Source organism: Sylvia atricapilla, chromosome 2 (genome assembly GCF_009819655.1).
Source record: "Sylvia atricapilla isolate bSylAtr1 chromosome 2, bSylAtr1.pri, whole genome shotgun sequence".
Classification (NCBI taxonomy): Eukaryota; Metazoa; Chordata; class Aves; order Passeriformes; family Sylviidae; genus Sylvia; species Sylvia atricapilla.
The window spans coordinates 76747212-76763891 of NC_089141.1; the positions used below are offsets into that span (position 1 = coordinate 76747212).

A 16680-nucleotide genomic window follows, 5' to 3' on the forward strand; every position below is an offset into this window, starting at 1 on the left:
TTCTTTCAAGATGACTCTTGTTTATGCATATTTTGCATGTCAGATAGGGCCCATGCTGGACTCACACAATGATATTATACTTCTTTACAGCATCCTGTGATGGTGGGGATTGGAACTAGATGATTTCTAGGGTCCACTTCCAATCTAGACCATTCTATGATTCTATGAAGGTCCTCTCTTGGTCTGTTGCCTAAAGAAGGCCACACAGTATTTGGCTGCTGTTGAGAGTCAATGTCCAAGCTGAGCTTTAAACTTAGGGCTGTGCCTAAGACCCCAGGTATTTCTGTGGGTGGGAGGACACAGAAGGAGGAAGGGCCCTAGTGACAGAGGTTTGTAGAGTAGAAAGCAGCTGGGTAAGTCTCCCACTCAGCAAAGGCACTGTCTGGTAAGTTGAGAACCCCATCCAGCTGAGTTGTGTCACGTTTACCCCCATAAACTGCAAACTGCTAAGGGACAATGCTCAGCCACTATACAGCCACAGATACTTTCAGACATCTGTAAGTGAAAATTTTTCCATAGCTTTCCATAGTCACTTTCTGTAGCCCAGGGATGAATGCTGACGTGTCTTCCAGTGCTTCAAAAGAAGCCAGCTTTGGTGAAAGACACTTTCAGTTGAAAGTAGGCACAGTGAGCCTTCCTTTGAAGCAGACGAGAGCAAGGCAGTTGTGGGGCTGTGAGCATAACCTGACACTTTGACAGGGCAGGAGCACTTCTGCTCGGGGATTTGGGAAAGTTCTCCTAAGCAGGCAGTGTCACAGAACACAGTTCCTGGAGAACTGTTCCACCAGGTTGTGGGCTGCTGAGAGGAAGCTGAAAAAGCTTCAGAGCCCAGCACATGTGAGCAAGGCATGAGTGTCACTGGGGACCTGGACTATGGCACAAGAGATCTGCAGTACTGCCTTGTGCCAGTGGATTTTGCAGGTGTTTCCTCCAGTGCCTGGACACCTGACAGCTGTGTGTCACAGGCTGGACACATATCTGCAACAGCATTTAAAAAAAATGCTCAATTCCTGCGTGTGTCAAGGCTCTCCATGTCCACAGTGGTGTGGCCCCAGGCTTTTCTCCACAGGAATTTAAAGATTCTGGGCCTTAAAGCCCTTTGGGGAAAGATTTCCCTTTTTATGCATTTTACAGCATCAAGGAGACCTGAGCTTAGCAGAAACTGTCAAATAAAAAACATTGCTTTTGTGTGTCTCCCAGATATATATAGAAAAAAGTACCATTCTTGGCAAGGAGACCTTTCTTTGAAAACAAGGAGATGCTAAAATAATTACTATTTGGAGCCTGAAAGGCTTGACTTTGCAAACTCAGAGTAAATTTAAAGCAAATCTACTTTAAAGTTTGTTTTGACTGGGTTCTGTCATCATTTATCTCAGCAAAGGAACAGTGGCCATGGCTTTCATGTTTGGTAGCTTATACTGCATTTATGTTTATATGGCCTGCAGTGCCCCTCATCAGCAGGAAACAGAAAAGTAAAATAAAAAAACACTTAAAATCTGCTTCTATACTGCCTTGTTTTGTCTGTTGCTACTAACAGAGATTCACAGGAGGAGAGTAGCAATTAAAAAACTGCTGGAGTCACTTTGGGTCAATTTTTATCATTTGTGACACTAGGAGTGAAACGCTAATTACAGGTCAATGTAGCAAAGGTTTACTACTGCTGCCAGAGAAGCCACAGCCATATTTTCACTGAGATCACAGTTTGCTGCTTCAGGGAGGCATCGTGCGGAAGAGGATGCAATCAATGACAGGTTGCCTCAGGCAAGCACACTAAAGTCATAGGACACATCAGGTATGAATGTATTAGGGAAAGATAAGCAAGGATCCATTCGTGTTGGTGGTTGCTTGGCCAGAGGTGTTTTATCTAGTAGGCAAGAAACATTTGAGACCTTCATAGTACAAACAAATGCAAGGAGAAACTTGTTACTGCACCTCTATTTGGCAAATGATGAGCCATTTGTATCCCAAATCACCCAACCAGCTCAGTGGCCACTGGCTCACAAGACTCACAAAACAAGGTGAAGGAAGGGACGAAAAAGCACATTTCTGAAACCAGGAGACCACACATCCAATCCCTTCTCAAGCAGACCTTGTCAAATGTCCCTGGGAGCTGTGCAGTCTTTTTAGGCCTTTTGTTTTACTTGTAGATCAGACAGATTTCTGCTGGCTAGGCCTATTCTTTACTCTGCTTCATCTCAGTAAAAAGGCAAAAAGCTTTAACACTATGTGCCACACAACATGAGAACTATTGTTCACCATAGTAGTACAATACAACAAACTGTACCAGAAAAGGCTTGTCTTCTACTTTATGTGGTATTTAAATATATATTAATTTCAGTCTTATAAAAATTACTGTAATATAGTGGAAATAGAAAATACTGCTGGTAGGATGGTCCTGATTAGTACTGTTGCATCCCTCTTGTGTTGCTTACTACTTCAAAAGACCAAAAAAAGGCACAAATACTATTAAAGGATTTTTTAACACTCAACTATTTAAAGATTTTCTCGTAGTTGCTGTTACAGACCTAACCATAAAGTCACAAGATTGGCTTCACTGACCCAATCTAAAGATCCAATATCCTGTCTTTGGCAGAGAGCAATGACAGATGCTTGGAGAAAGAACGTAAGAAATAGCACATTTATAGAGTGATCTTTCCCCTGGTATGCACTCGCTGTTTCCAGCAATAACCATTTAAGAGCGTGTCGTGCCAGCCATGGCATCCAGACCATCATGTTTAATGAGGAACTCCTCTCACTGGGCTGTCACCAGGTTGTTGTAATTAAGTCCCAAGTAATTCTGTGCCAGCTGGAGCTGGGCAGAGTCCAGATGCCTCCTGAAAAGGGCTCCAAGGTGCAATCCCTGGGGCAGACCTCCTGCCTGGCACCCTCCTGCTGAAGGTGGAGCTGCCACTCATCTACTCCTGGGGCAGCGGGCAGCTGTGTGTGCCGAGATCCAGGCCAGCCTCCAACACACCCTGGGCACAGGTGCTCTGCTGCACAATGCTGTTCCTTGGGGTGAGATGGCAATTGAAGAAAAAAACAAATAAAGGAAGAAATATTTCCAAGAGCCTTCCTGAAAACTCTTAGTGCTGGTAAGCTGTAATTCTGTGTGTTTCAGGAAAAAGAGGTAAAATGTGTATACACTTCCCTATGGTTTACTGATACAGTTTTCCAGGAACAGGACAGCATTCTTTGTGAAGGTGTTAAGTGACTGAATGAAGATGGCATCCTTAAACTGAAATTTAGATTTGATATCTGGAAGAAATTCAGTGATGTGGCACTGGAACAGTTGCCAGAGCTGTTGTAGATGCCCCATCCCTGGAAGTGTACAAGGTACTTTGATAGACTTTGAGCAATCTGGCCTAATGAAAGGTGTTCCTGCCTATGTCCCTTCCAAACAAAATCATCCTATGATTCTATAAGTCTGTAATTCTTGTTTGACCCCATTGTGAAAAACAAGGGAGTAAACATATATGACACACATAAGCAACAGCAGAAAGCACCTTCAATTAGAAGACTGTCATGTTAGAGAATTGCTGCTTTTGCTTTCAACATCTTTCATCCACCGCTCTGGAACAGAGAAGCTTAGAGACCAAACTCACTCTCTTTTCCACTATCTGCACATATCCCAGACTCATTTTCAGTGGTGCTTGTATATCACTCCTTCTCACCTGACTAATCTCTGTGCTGACAAGCTTGTGCAGCTTCAGCCAGATTCCTTTGTTTGAGGGAAAGCGCTTTTATTGAAGCGGTTCACACCTGAAATAAAGTAGGGTGTCACAGTTCTGGTTCTTGATTCCAGTAATGCCCTTGCCTTTGAAGCAGCCTGAGACACCTGATACATCATCATCTACAAGAGGAAATGTTTTCCCTTTGTGCTCTAAGGAATTAATTCTCCCTCTGACTATTAATTTTGCAGTGTACTATGCACTCACTTGCAGGTGTTAGGGAAGATAATTTTTGTGCCAATTAAAGCTCTGACTTGGCACAGAGATGATACAGCTTTGCAGGTTACTTTTCTCCTGCCTGGAGAACATATGTTTCCCTCTTATTTCCACACCTCAGCTTTGGGGACAGCACCGTGAAAAACAGTGTCATGACCTATCTTCCTGAGCTGTTCCCTATGATTTCAAACAGAAGTTACTGGAGACATATCTGAGGCAACGGTTGTCTCTGATTACCCAGCCTTGCACTGCTGATGTGTGAACTCTACCATGTGTGACTCTGGTCCCAGTATGGTCCCATGTCCTTTGGAAATAACCCCTAAAGCCCACTGGCTACCACAATGGCCCTGGCGTTGGGTACCCCCCTCATGGCTGCACCTGCCACTACTGTGACATCCCTGGCACCTTAAGGACCAGCCCCATGCCAGCTGACTACCACTTAGTAATGACAAAGGAACAGCAGTTTCCTGCAAGGCCCTGCCTATTCACTTCTAAACATGGAAAGAAAACTAATACCTGCAGGAAAGCTCTGTAAAGATTTCCTGAAAAATTATTTTATGCATCTTACATTCTAGCTGCTGTCCATTGCACAGCTTTAGGACTTGCAGCCACTGCAGGGCTTTCTCAAGTAGACACACTCAGGAAAAAAAAAAAACAACAAAACAACCAAAAAGCCCAAATATCCAGATCCTCCTCAGCCTCTTCTTTGTGGGTTGAGGAAAATGATGCATGGGAACAGATTGCCCAGAGACTGTGGATACCTCATCCCTGGATTTGTTAAAGGCTGGGTGGGATGGGGCTCTGAGCAACCTCATCTAGTGGAAGGTGTCCCTGCCCATGTCTGGTGGCATTGGAACTAGATGATCTTTAAGGTTCCTTTCAACCCTAATCATTCTGTGGTTCTTATGACCTTTCTCTCCATCTTTCCTCTGTGCCTTTGCTGCCTCAGTCCTCTCACCAGTGCACAACTCTAACTTTGCTGCAGCCTGCTTGCATTTATCAACAGAAAGACCACAGAAATTTCCAGCAATTCCTCCACATGGGCTGACCCTCAGCTCCTCCTTCCCGACTAAATGTTGGAGTGAAAAGAAACAATAGAAGGTTTTTTACAGTGATTTGGGCTCCAGATTACATTTCCTGCTGATAGGTATCCTACTACACACAGGAAAGAAAAATCTCTCTCTTGTTGCTTCCCCAGCACACAAAAGCTGAGCAATGCAGCCAGTGATGCCAAATGCAAAAGACAATCACATGAGCAAACCTGCCCCCCCCTGCAAGGTAGCAGTGCCTTGTGTGCTCACAGGCTGTGGGCTGCTTCCTGGGCACCACTTTGCAGTGCACTTGCAGCAATTTCCAGATGTAGAGGTGCACTGGAGTTTTCTAATGAAATTCATGCACAGTTCAAGCTGACTAATCCTTCGTTGAGAGCTTACCCTGGAAGTATTTTGATATGGCAGAAAGTCTTGTGGTTCATGTTAGATGAACCCTTGAGGAGGAAGCCCAGAATGTAATTTGAAGTGGAGATGTGGACATGTAACTGAATGTGGGTGAACCATAACTGGACAAGTTGCTGCACACAGCTGGGAACTGCACACATGTGGGCATCTGAAGTGGAAATGAACTACATTAGTCCAAAGTCCATTGCTTCTGTCCATTAGGAAGGGACACCATGAGCTCACTGCACCTGCAGGGAAACTTCATTCTGCTCTTAGTGGACATTGTGCGTAATTCTGTGGTTTTTTTCCCCTCTTTTCCTCTTTAAAAATTCTTCTGAAAAAATTATCCCAAGCTCTCCTTGTTTTCGTAATAAAGCACAAAAAGCAAGCTGTACTTTCAAATATTTCTCAAAATTATTAACTATCCATCAACAAATATAATCTGTTATGGTATTTCTCATCTAACCATAGCTTGTAAGTGAACATATGTGGATACTTGCAGCCAGGCAAAGAAAATCCAGAAACAAAAATAGGTGCCATGAAAAGCAGGCATTGCTGTTCAAATGATTGTACAGAATTTCTGTGTCCAAGAAGTGCAATATGTATTTATTTTGTGGCATAAGGTTTTTGGCATCCTTAGCTACTTGTTTTTTCAGCTTTAGTATCTGGATTTTGAAAATGGTTGCACTCCTGAATTTTTCTGAGAATTGATATGCAAATTTAAACTGCATTCCATCTGACATGCAAATATCATAGTGACTGGAGATACAGAAAATGGAATGCTGTTGGTAACTCAATCTTCTATTACAACTTCTCTGCACATCATACACAAGTGGGAATTGAAATGTCATTAGTTTCCCAAAAAGTCATGCTTCCAACAAACAAAATCAAGCAATTTTTCTAGAAGTACTATAAGGTCAATGAAAGGTCCCTTGTTATATAATGATGGTAAAAATATCTTGTCACTGCAGTGTCTAAACACTCTACAAACCAAAATAATTGAACAAATATTAAACCACTACCACAAGGAGGATCAAGCTACTTTATCTTGCATGAATGTGTGCAGAGACCAGTGTAAAATAACGCCAGCCCTCTAGTGTTAAAAAAGAGTTTACATTTGTCATAGTTCTGTGATACCTTGCTAGAAGGCTCAGCTATCAGAAATTGTTGAGATAGTCTGTTTTTGGCAACTGTGACTTTCCATCTCCAGGGGAATATAATGTTTGATTACAGCTGTGGATGAATGATCATATATTCAAACTCTGCAGTTAGATTAGCTCAGAAAACAGGTCTTAGAAACTGTACAAAAACCTTCTGATGGAAAGCACTGATTCACTTGAAAGTAAAAAGGGTTTGGTAAAAGCAATCTGAGCCCTGTTGACTCCAGGTGTCTGAGCCCAAGTTCACTGCAGGCGTCTAGATGTGTGCTTTGTTCAGCTCAGTCATGTGGGATAAATCAAGGAATTGCACCAGCCATAGTGTGAAACAGAGGATGTCCTGCATGCTTCCTGCATGGCAGGAAGGCTTCTAGAAATACTGGGGGTTAAAGAGCTGCTCACACCAAATCTAAGGACTGCACGACGTGGCACGAGGTGGAAGGAATCATACTCAGTACAGACTCATCTGAAGTGACTCCTCATGGGTGGTTCCTGGTGTAATGCCCAAGACTACCTTGTGGCAAATCAGTTGGAGTGTCACATGGCAGAGCCAGGGCTGCCCTGGCACTGGATTCCATGGATGCTCAGGCAGCAGGGAGAGAGCTGCACCTGAGACAGCTTCTAGTGATCATCTCAGCTGCTGCCAGACACCATAAGAAAAGCCTCCTCTTCGCAAAGGACTTAGCACCACATAATTAAAGGTGTGGGTATTAAGAGGACTGATGTGTAGACCTGTGGGAGCACTCTTGACATTAGAATAAAAGCAAGGTTATTTGGGTTTAAACATAGATCAATATAAAAAATCTTTAAACTGAAATAAGCATTTCCACAGGTATTCAAAGTGATTTAGAGAAATCAATTTGCAATAACAGGTTAAATTTAAGCTGGTGCAACTTCCTCACGTAGATAATCCCTTACAGATACACACTGAATTGATGAATGCATATAAAGGTGAAATACATCTATAGGCGAGCATCAGATAAATATTCTTGCTGTTGCTGATGCAATTAAGATGAAGGTTTTAATACGTGGATTTTTAAATCTGGAGCATTTTAAAGAGCTCAGAAGAAGCAACTGGGTGAAGAGTAAACTGCCCAAGTTCAGTGCATTGTACTTTCTGGTGAAAGAGCTGGAGCTGGCTATGAACAACTGCATTTGACACCTTCTTAACCACAGCAGCCAAACTTGTCACTGGATCACACCCTCAGGATTGTCTGCAGCATAAGAGTGGATAAATTATAGACTTAGTATCACTGATCTGAAAGCGTTGGCAAGAAAGCTTAGGCAAACATTTCTGTGTCTGTTGGCTGCTCTTGGCTGCCCAAGGACCATGGCGACAGAGGTGTCCCTCCCCTCGTGGAGCAGCCTGAAGGAACTTGCATCTTTTCAGCCCCTGGTGACATTTTTAGAACTTTAACTCCTCCCCACTGTGGGTACAGTGAAAAAGCAGAGTTTTGTCATGGAGGACCGAGGCACAGGCACCTACTTGCATCTACCAGCTTTGAGAAGGAAGTGGTTGTCTCCAACAGCTGGGTGGCCAGGGCCAGCAGTGCCTACAAGCACATTAAAACACACCACCAGTCTGGTCACACCGGAGGATTTGGCAAGCTGCTGAGAATGGACTGGGAAGAGTGATTTGATTTTCTCCTCGGTGATGTTTAGTTATTGAAATACTTGAATTGCCTGGGAAGAAGACCCAGTGATGTCAGCAAACCAACATTTTCTCTAAATAAATTTCTGTAAATAGAGTAAAATGTTCTTGTTGTGCAGTTTTCAGCATAGTGATAACTAAGGCAGTGTTCATCTTTTTCCTGGGTCCCATTCTTCTGTATGCCAGGTAAAAAAATACAGTAAACTTACAATGATTTGAACTGGAAGGATCTTAAAAGATGACCTAGTTCAAGCCCCTGGTCATAGGTAGAGACATCTTTTACTAGACCAAGTTGCTTTAAGACTGATCCAACCTGGCCTTGAACACTCCCAGGGATGGGGAATCCACAACTTCTCTGGGCAACCTGTTCCAGTTCCTCACTATCTTCAAAGTGAATAATTTCTTGCTAATATCTAATTTAAATCTATCCACTTTCAGTCTAAGGCCATGAACCTTTGTCTCATCACCACAGGCCTTGATAAAATGCCTCTCTCTGCTTTACATGTCATCCTGCTTTAGGTACTGGAAGGTGCTATAAAGTCTCCCCTGAGCCTTCTCTTCTTAAGGCTGAACAGGTCCAGCTGTTTCATAGGAAAGGTGCTCCAGCCCTCTGATCATTTTCATGGCCCTCCTCTGGATTTGCTTCAACAGGTCCGTGTCTTGTTTGTGTCAGGGAGCCCAGAGCAGGACACAGCACTCCAGGTGGGACCTCACCAGAGCACAGTGGAGAGGCAGAATGCCCTCCCTCCACCTGCTGGTCACACTGCATTTGATACAGCCCAGCTTCTGGGATGGACGCTCACGTTCCTGGGTCATGACTACCTTTTCAGCCAGATGAACCTTTTCATGCGGGACTTAAAAAAAATTCAGGTGAACTTTTATGCATGATAAAAATTTATGGGGAAAATCAAAATATCGATAATTTTTAGTCAAATATAGGAAATAGGTTTTGAGATTTAAAATTCAAAGTAGAGACAGAATGTGAAAGCTCTTCATTTCAAAACAGGTACATTTGAAAAATGGAGATATTAAGAAAAAAAGTAAAATTATTTTTGTTTTCTTAGATTGGTCAGAACAACTGAGAAGCTTGTCTTTACCTAAAAACAGAGATTTATTTATTTTAAACAGCTGCTAAAATAAAAAGGGAAAACCCCAAAGCCTAAACTTCAGGCTGCTACTTTTTCTCTTTTTTCTCTTTTTCTTTTCTTTTTCTTTTAATTTTTTTAATTTTTCTTATTTGTTTTCTTTTAATTTTCCTTTATTTTTATTTTTATTTTTATTTTTTATTTCTCCCTGTTTTTAAATGTGCCATGAAGAGACTCCCTAGGCAGTATGAATTTAGTAAATCTGAGAGGACAAATAATTGGCCTGTAAAAACACAGTTCTGTGGAATAAGTGTTGAGAAGAAAAGCAATACTTACAACCCTTATAAACTGGCATCACATACATTATAGTGGAACCATAACTGTTGAATCCCCCATCTCCTGGGAGGGTGTCCTGAGAATGGACAATATGTTTAGACAGTGTCCACCCGACATGAAACTGGAGAGCAAAACATTAAAGGAAACCAGAAAACAGGGCATGAGAAATGATGTGGCATCCAGCTTCTCTGCCAATGAACCCAAGAGAGTTCCCCAACTCTCTGCCTTTGGGGAAGATATACTTCCCACCAGCAATCCCACCAGAGTGACCTCCAACATGTGGAGAACCCAGTTAGAACCTGACTGCCCATGTCTCTAGGACACACTAATATCTGCCCGGTATAAATTAGTTTGTTTCCAACCTCATCTAAAGTTTTCGTGAAATAAAGTAACTGAGACACTGTAGGCTTGTGCCACTTTTGGTTGATGCCCAAATTCAGAAAGAAGAGGCTAATTTCAACAGCTCTTCAGGCTGATGGATAGTGTTTTGGGTTTTCTTCTTCCTTTTCTACATGTACTAAAGACATTCCTCATGTTCCCAGTAAGAGATCCTTGTATGAAACACATTTTCTAGGTGCTCAGGTAGTTCACTGTCACAGTTTAGGGCAAAACTGGGAGAAAATCTCAGAATGGGGTCCCTCTAGAAATTTCCCAGGGCAGATATCCAAGTCAGGTGAAAGTATGAAACCAGTAAGGGTACTGGAATAAGCATCTGAGACAGGAACCTGTGGAAGGGGGATAAAGTGCCACTGCCCATGCACTTAGCTCACTGATGGGTTAATAACTTCATGCTTAGAGGTCCTTCATTGAGAACAATGGGCAACAGCTGCTAATGGGGTCTGACACCAGCACCCTTGGGATGAAGAGGAAGGTTAATTGAATTCTAGTGAGGCTCCCTTTGTGTTTCAGAGCAATTGAACCAACCAGGGCAGCCAACTTCCCAGCATCAGCCTATGCATTGTGGCAAGTTCATCTGTGGTGTGACTAAATTGCCATCAATAGCAGGAATGAATTCAGCCTCTGAAAGCTAGATTCAGGGAGACTGAGATAATCCTATTGGGAATTTTGATTGACAACTCAGGCCAGTGTTTGTTTTTGCTTGTGGAAATATTGCAGAAGGAATGGACATTTTGGATGGGAGGTTGCTTCAAATGTACTCTTACAACAGTGCAAACTCTTCTACTTCAGTTATTCATGGACACTCTAATCTGCATGGGCATGTTGTGAATAAAAGAAGAGAACAAAATAGATTATTCTCACAAAGTTATTCACTTGCTCTTGGCATTTAATCTTCTTTGGCTTCACAGAAGCTGTGATACTGGTCTTCGAATGCAGACAATACTGAATGTAATGTTACTTTGAAGATGTTTAAGCCTGATTGCTCCACATTAGTTAAAACAAAGATGGTATTTTCAGGTTGTAAAAGCATACTTTATGTTTTCACTTCTTAATTCAGTTGGATGTCTTCCAAAAGCAAATGGTTTCAGGTTATTAGTTTCTTCATTAAAAAAGTGATTGTCTGAAATCTGACCTGACTTTGGAATGATATTGACATACATCTTTACTGTGTGTTCTCAGACTTCCCACAAGCAGGCTTTTATGTGAGTATTGACAATATGCACTACACTTTTTCTCCAACAAAGCTATGAACACTTTTTCAACTTGCTTCCTATGAAGCACATCTTTCTTAGTGGATGAAAAGAAGCCTAAACAACTTCCTTTTTTTCATTTGTATAGGACAACTCTGCAGGTAGTAATATTTCCCCAGCAATTTTTGTTTACCTTTGCTTAGGATCTATTCCTATTTGAAATTTTCTCTAAGGCTGTCTAGACTGACTGACTTCCTGACACACTATTTCCTCTTTGTGTCTCTCCATTGTTGGTGCAAGCTCTTTGAACTCCAGTCATTCTTCAACTCTCTTCTCTGCTTCTTCACCTTCATATGCAAATGTGCATTGGTTTCTTTGCTGCATAGTAGGACTTTCTTTAGTTATGCTGGCAGTGCTGTGCTAGGGAGGTTTTTACCTTAAACTGGTTGCTTGTGTGCCTGTGTATATATTATTTTCATATCTTTGTAACTTCATTCCACTTCCTATATCTGCAAAAGTAAAATGGCACACACACACTCACATCCAGGCTCTGAAGCAAACAAAGAAAAAGTGGGTTAAATAAAAATAAATAACGAATAGTCCTATTTAGTCCCATCTTTTGACTGAGACCCCTTGTGGCAGTGCTGATGAGGTCAGTTGCTGGAGTGAAAAAAACCTAAGACTCTCAATTGAAAGTGTTTCAAAGCACCTCTGCACAATCCACTACAAACCACAGAGATTGTTACTAAGCAGCATTATCATGGATGAGCCATATATAGCAAATGAAGTTACAATGAAAACCAGAGGGTGGAATATTGCTTAAAGCAACTCACTTTTATTGACAGTGTACTGTAAGGCAAGGAAAAAAATGTTTGCCAGATTCTTTAAAAAGAAGGCTTGCAGCAAGAGTGATCTGCAGTTCAATGTATTATTGAACTGTCAAAGATACTCTCTTTTATAAATCCAATATTTATCTTTTTGTTATATATACAAAAGCTCAACTTAAACAAGCACAAAACAGAACAAAGAAATGGATTTGCGTATGAAATTTTGTTGATGGTTCATGATCTATTAAACAGGAGAATTCTTTTACTATAGTGTTACAGTTGACTAGATTTAAACTTAAATATACCCCAAAACACATAAACCCTTCACAAAATACAGATGTGTTCAATATGATTATTTTAGGGAAAAAAAAATAAAATCTAAACAGTGTTCAACCATACACTGGGAAAAAACGTTGACAGATGCCAAGAAAGCTGTATTTCATGGCCAAAACTAATTTTGCATTTTTGGTGAAGGCATCTGTGTGTTTTCACTGCTGTATTCTGACCACTTTAAATTAATATCTTGGCCAGAAAAAATTGCAAAACACTGGCTTTTGTCTGCTTTCAAAAGGACAAATATTTTTGAAGTGGTGATGTAAATAAACCGTGAGCCTCTTACAAGATCTCACATCAGGCCATGTTAGAGCAAACTATCATTTCCATAGGAAACAATGGTAACAGAAAGGTCCCAGCTATGCTATAAAACCTAGTCAGGGGCCAAGCAACAAAATCTGCAACCTCTTAGTTCTTCCCTGAGGGAAGGGCACAATTTCATCTCACATGTTTTAACAGCCTTAGATTCTGAAACTAGCAAACACGGTTGTGTTTTGTGGCTTTCCTTCTCCACCTCCATATCGGTATAGCATTGGCCTTTCACTGGAAAAGCTTTTATGAAAGCGATAGCTGCTTTTTCGCCGGCGACAATGTAGCGCTACTGGTGGCTCATAAAACAAGTGAAGGCTAACACGCCACATCTGTTGTGTTGGGATAAAAGGGACAAAGGTACTCAGCCACAGCACAGTGCCATGCCTTACCTCTGCAGGCCTGTAGCTTGAGCTGTAACATGGGTAAGTAAAATTCTACCTATACAGGCAAAACTGAACGTATTTTTAAAGACATACAATACTATTTTGTAATTAGAATCCCCAACATGCTAAGCTTTATCACAGACAAGAAGAAAATCTTACGACTACACAAGAAAAATGGGACCCAATTAAAAGAAGAATAATGACACCACACATATATGTAACCAGTATATGCTGAAAATTAAGCATAAACCCATGTCTTCATGTGAAAGTCTTCTGCTGGATGCTTAAATGCACAGTTTTTAACATATTTTTTCTCCTTTCCCCCCACCCCATTTTCTCTGTGAAAATTAAGTTCTTTGCATAATTAACCAAACCTCAAAGATATTTACATTTTAAAAGCCAACCCTTCACCTTCTGATTTTAAAATGAGTAATCCTGTATCTTGCATATTTTAAAAAAAGGTCCAGAGAAAGCTTAGAATAGTAATTCAGTATATGTACTTAGTAAAAACACTTCCCTTGAACATGAAGTCAGTGCTGACCTCTTCAGGTCATTTGTGAATAATAAAATTTTTCTAAAGAAATTCTGCTACGTAAGAACAGAGGGAAAACACAACAAGAAGAAATATATTACCCCTGTATTGTAAAGTGTTGCCACTTTAAAGTATGGTAAAGGTTGAAGGAAAACACAGAGGTGTATATCAAATTTTCACTATGATTCTACAGAATACATGAAATCTTTCAGTGCTCTGTCTGCTAAAGGCAATATAGTCTTTCTGGCTTCATTAGTACTGCTATAGTATACAGGTTTCTTAGAGTACATTTAGTACCTACAGAAGTCAATTTAACACAGAAGTGTGTGCTACACTTCATATGGCAGGAGGATAAGCCTAAGAGAAAATTTATGACATTGATTTTAAAGAAATCATACATCACACAGCATCTTTAATTCTAAACATAGAAAATCAGATTGTGGTATGACTTAAATGCTTCTCAGATATCCAGAAGATCCTCTCCACTCTCATCACTCTCCACAGTTAATTGTCTTGTCCACCATTTCTTGACTTCTGATCCACAGGAAGCAGCATCGGACATGGGATTCATTTTGCATGCAACAGATTTCATAGTTGAACGTCCACCAAAACGGAGATTGACTGAAGACACTGAATGGCTTATTGGTTTAGGGGCTAGGAAATTAAACAGAAAGTTCTGTATTAGAGTAGATCTGCTTCTTGAACATTTTTGCTTAGAATTCAGGTATAGAGAACTAGGTAGACTAGGGTACCTTTAAACTGATTTAGTTCAGAAAGAGTAGGCATCTGTTCTAATTTGTTTGTTTGTTTGTTTTCCCAGCTCCAGATGTTCACACTTCTCCCACCAATCTGCTGGTAGAGCAGTTTACAGAGCAGTGCCTCATTTCCCTTACTGGAATAACTTATGTCAGAGACCTCTTCTTATCCAGCTAATTGCAACCTAAATGATTTAGACATTACTTACATAAGCTAGCCTGCTGGCAAAACAGTAGTAAATGTGAGGGTGGGGAGGTGCTTTTAGGAGTGGCAGCTACATCTAGAAAGTGATACTTTACAATGGCCTAGGGGTTGAAGCCAGTACAAGTTGCTGGTATGGCACTAAACCGCTGAGTATATAAACTCCACAATTGATCTTAATTATGCCATTCATAATCTTAAATACCTGTCTTTGCTGGACTGGAGGCAGACTACTTATCTGTCAGCTGTAGTGTGCATGGAAATGACATCCTCCTTTTTGTGACCATCCACTGAGGAATGTTCAAAACTGACACATATCAGATCAGTGCTAAGAAAGGAAACCCTGGGCTATTCATTCTTTCAAGATTTCTCACTTGAAAAACTTATGCAGTTGACCACAGTAGTATGACCCCTTCTTACCATGCTTCCTTCTTCACTCTTTCTCTCTTTTCCAACAAAATGTTGATCTTTGCTCCTCAGTGATATTTAAATGGAAATCATGGACTGAAAGCTTTCTATTAAACTATCCTGTTTCTTGGACAAGTACACTGGCAACAAAAGGAGGGTGAACAGCATGACTGTCTCCTGGTTCCACTTAGATATGATTAGGGTCTGAACAGTGGCAGCCTTTGGGGGCAGCAGTCTGACTCAGAATAGGACTGACTGATGTGAAAGGCCCTGAGAAAATGTCTGAAAAAGCAAAAAATGTAACCATTTACACAAGGCAATGCTTCAGCCCATCTTCCAAGCCTTCCAATTTGGGAAGAAAGGGAGAAACTGCTTTATTCCAACAGGCATGAGGACAGGAAAGCCCTGATGTGGGTGCAAGCAGCAGCCAGGAGGGAGAGTTGTGACTCATGAAGCTTCTCTTGGCCTTGTTATTGCACAACAGCAATTTTGCTTGTGGGGACTTTGCTGATAAACCTTTTTCACTTACCTGATGGCAAGCGCCATTGTCCAAATTTCCGCTGAGGTTTCCCAGCATCTCCAGCATCTTGTCTGTAGCCACCTCTGTCAGAAAGTGTCGGGCTAAGGAGCTGCTGCTGGCTACTTGTCTGAACAGAAAAAAAAGAATCTCAGTCATAGGTAACAATAGGAAGGGGTATCTTTCTATTCTGTTTCAAGCTTTATCCATGAATACAAACAAAACATATTGCCATTGGTGAGGCCAGCATGCTTTCTGCTTTAATATCCCAGAAAACTACTACTAACAGATAAAAGCAAAAAGGTCATGTGGGCTCTCAATGCCATTTGTTCTATGGAAGGGTATGAAATTATTCTCAGCCTACATGGTTGTAGAAAGCAGCCCTTACATTGTACCTTCTATATTCCCTATCCTGGAAGAGCCCAGGACTCACGCTCAGGAGTCCCTGCATACCCAGTGTTCTCAGTCTCAGTGTAAATGCCATTTGAGAATGTCTGAACTGGAAAGCCTCACATCCCCAAGCCTGCACACAGCTCATGCAAGAGGTGAAAGCTGGGGCTGCCAAAGGTGTACAGCTGAATTTGCCCTTTATGTTGATAGCAGGACAGCTAAATATATTGAGCAATTTCTCCCTTAGAGCATCCTGCCTTTACATATGATTACAAAGATGGAAGCAAAACAAGGTATTGTTTCTAATTTTTTTTTTCAGTTTAAAATTATGTTTGAAAAAGAACAAATAAGAAACATGGAAGTTTTCTAAATTTGTTATGAGTAGCTGATAGTTTCCTGGATAACATACCTCTGGCTGTGCACTGTTATCTTGATTAATAGCATTCATATCTTCACTTGGCTGTGTTGTCTCAATGCTGGGAGGATTCAGAAATCGGCTCAGCTCCTGCTGTTGGCTCTCTCGTAGGCTATGGATAATGCTGCACGACTGCTGCTGTTTCTATCAAGGTACAATATGCGATGAAAAAAAAAGTTCTCAGTGCTGTGTCACACCAATGTGTTTGACTTTTTTTTTAAAACATTCCAAATATTTAACTGAACAGTGAGCACCAGCTGTGGATCCCAGGTGCATCGATAAGGATCCTTGTATTAGATGTTGCTATTTAAATAAAGTGAATTCCAGCATATTTCTAACCTTTAGGGAATAGAGGATGAAATTTATGAGCTACATTAAGTGGAAGGCACGTTGCTCAATTGTTGGTTT

General features: G+C 41.1%; 1 protein-coding gene across 2 annotated transcripts in view; it reads right to left on the reverse strand.

Annotated features, from left to right (window-relative positions):
- Positions 1–12287: 12287 nt before the first annotated feature.
- NALCN (sodium leak channel, non-selective) overlaps positions 12288–16680 on the reverse strand; it is a 234436-nt gene continuing 230043 nt past the window's right edge. For both annotated transcript variants that reach the window (XM_066313489.1, XM_066313490.1), the window contains 3 exons: positions 16267–16416; positions 15480–15597; positions 12288–14239 (listed from right to left, as the gene is read on the reverse strand). In XM_066313489.1, the coding sequence (XP_066169586.1) occupies positions 14046–14239; positions 15480–15597; positions 16267–16416 (462 nt within the window). In that variant the 3' untranslated portion in view covers positions 12288–14045. The remainder of the gene's footprint in view (positions 14240–15479; positions 15598–16266; positions 16417–16680) is intronic.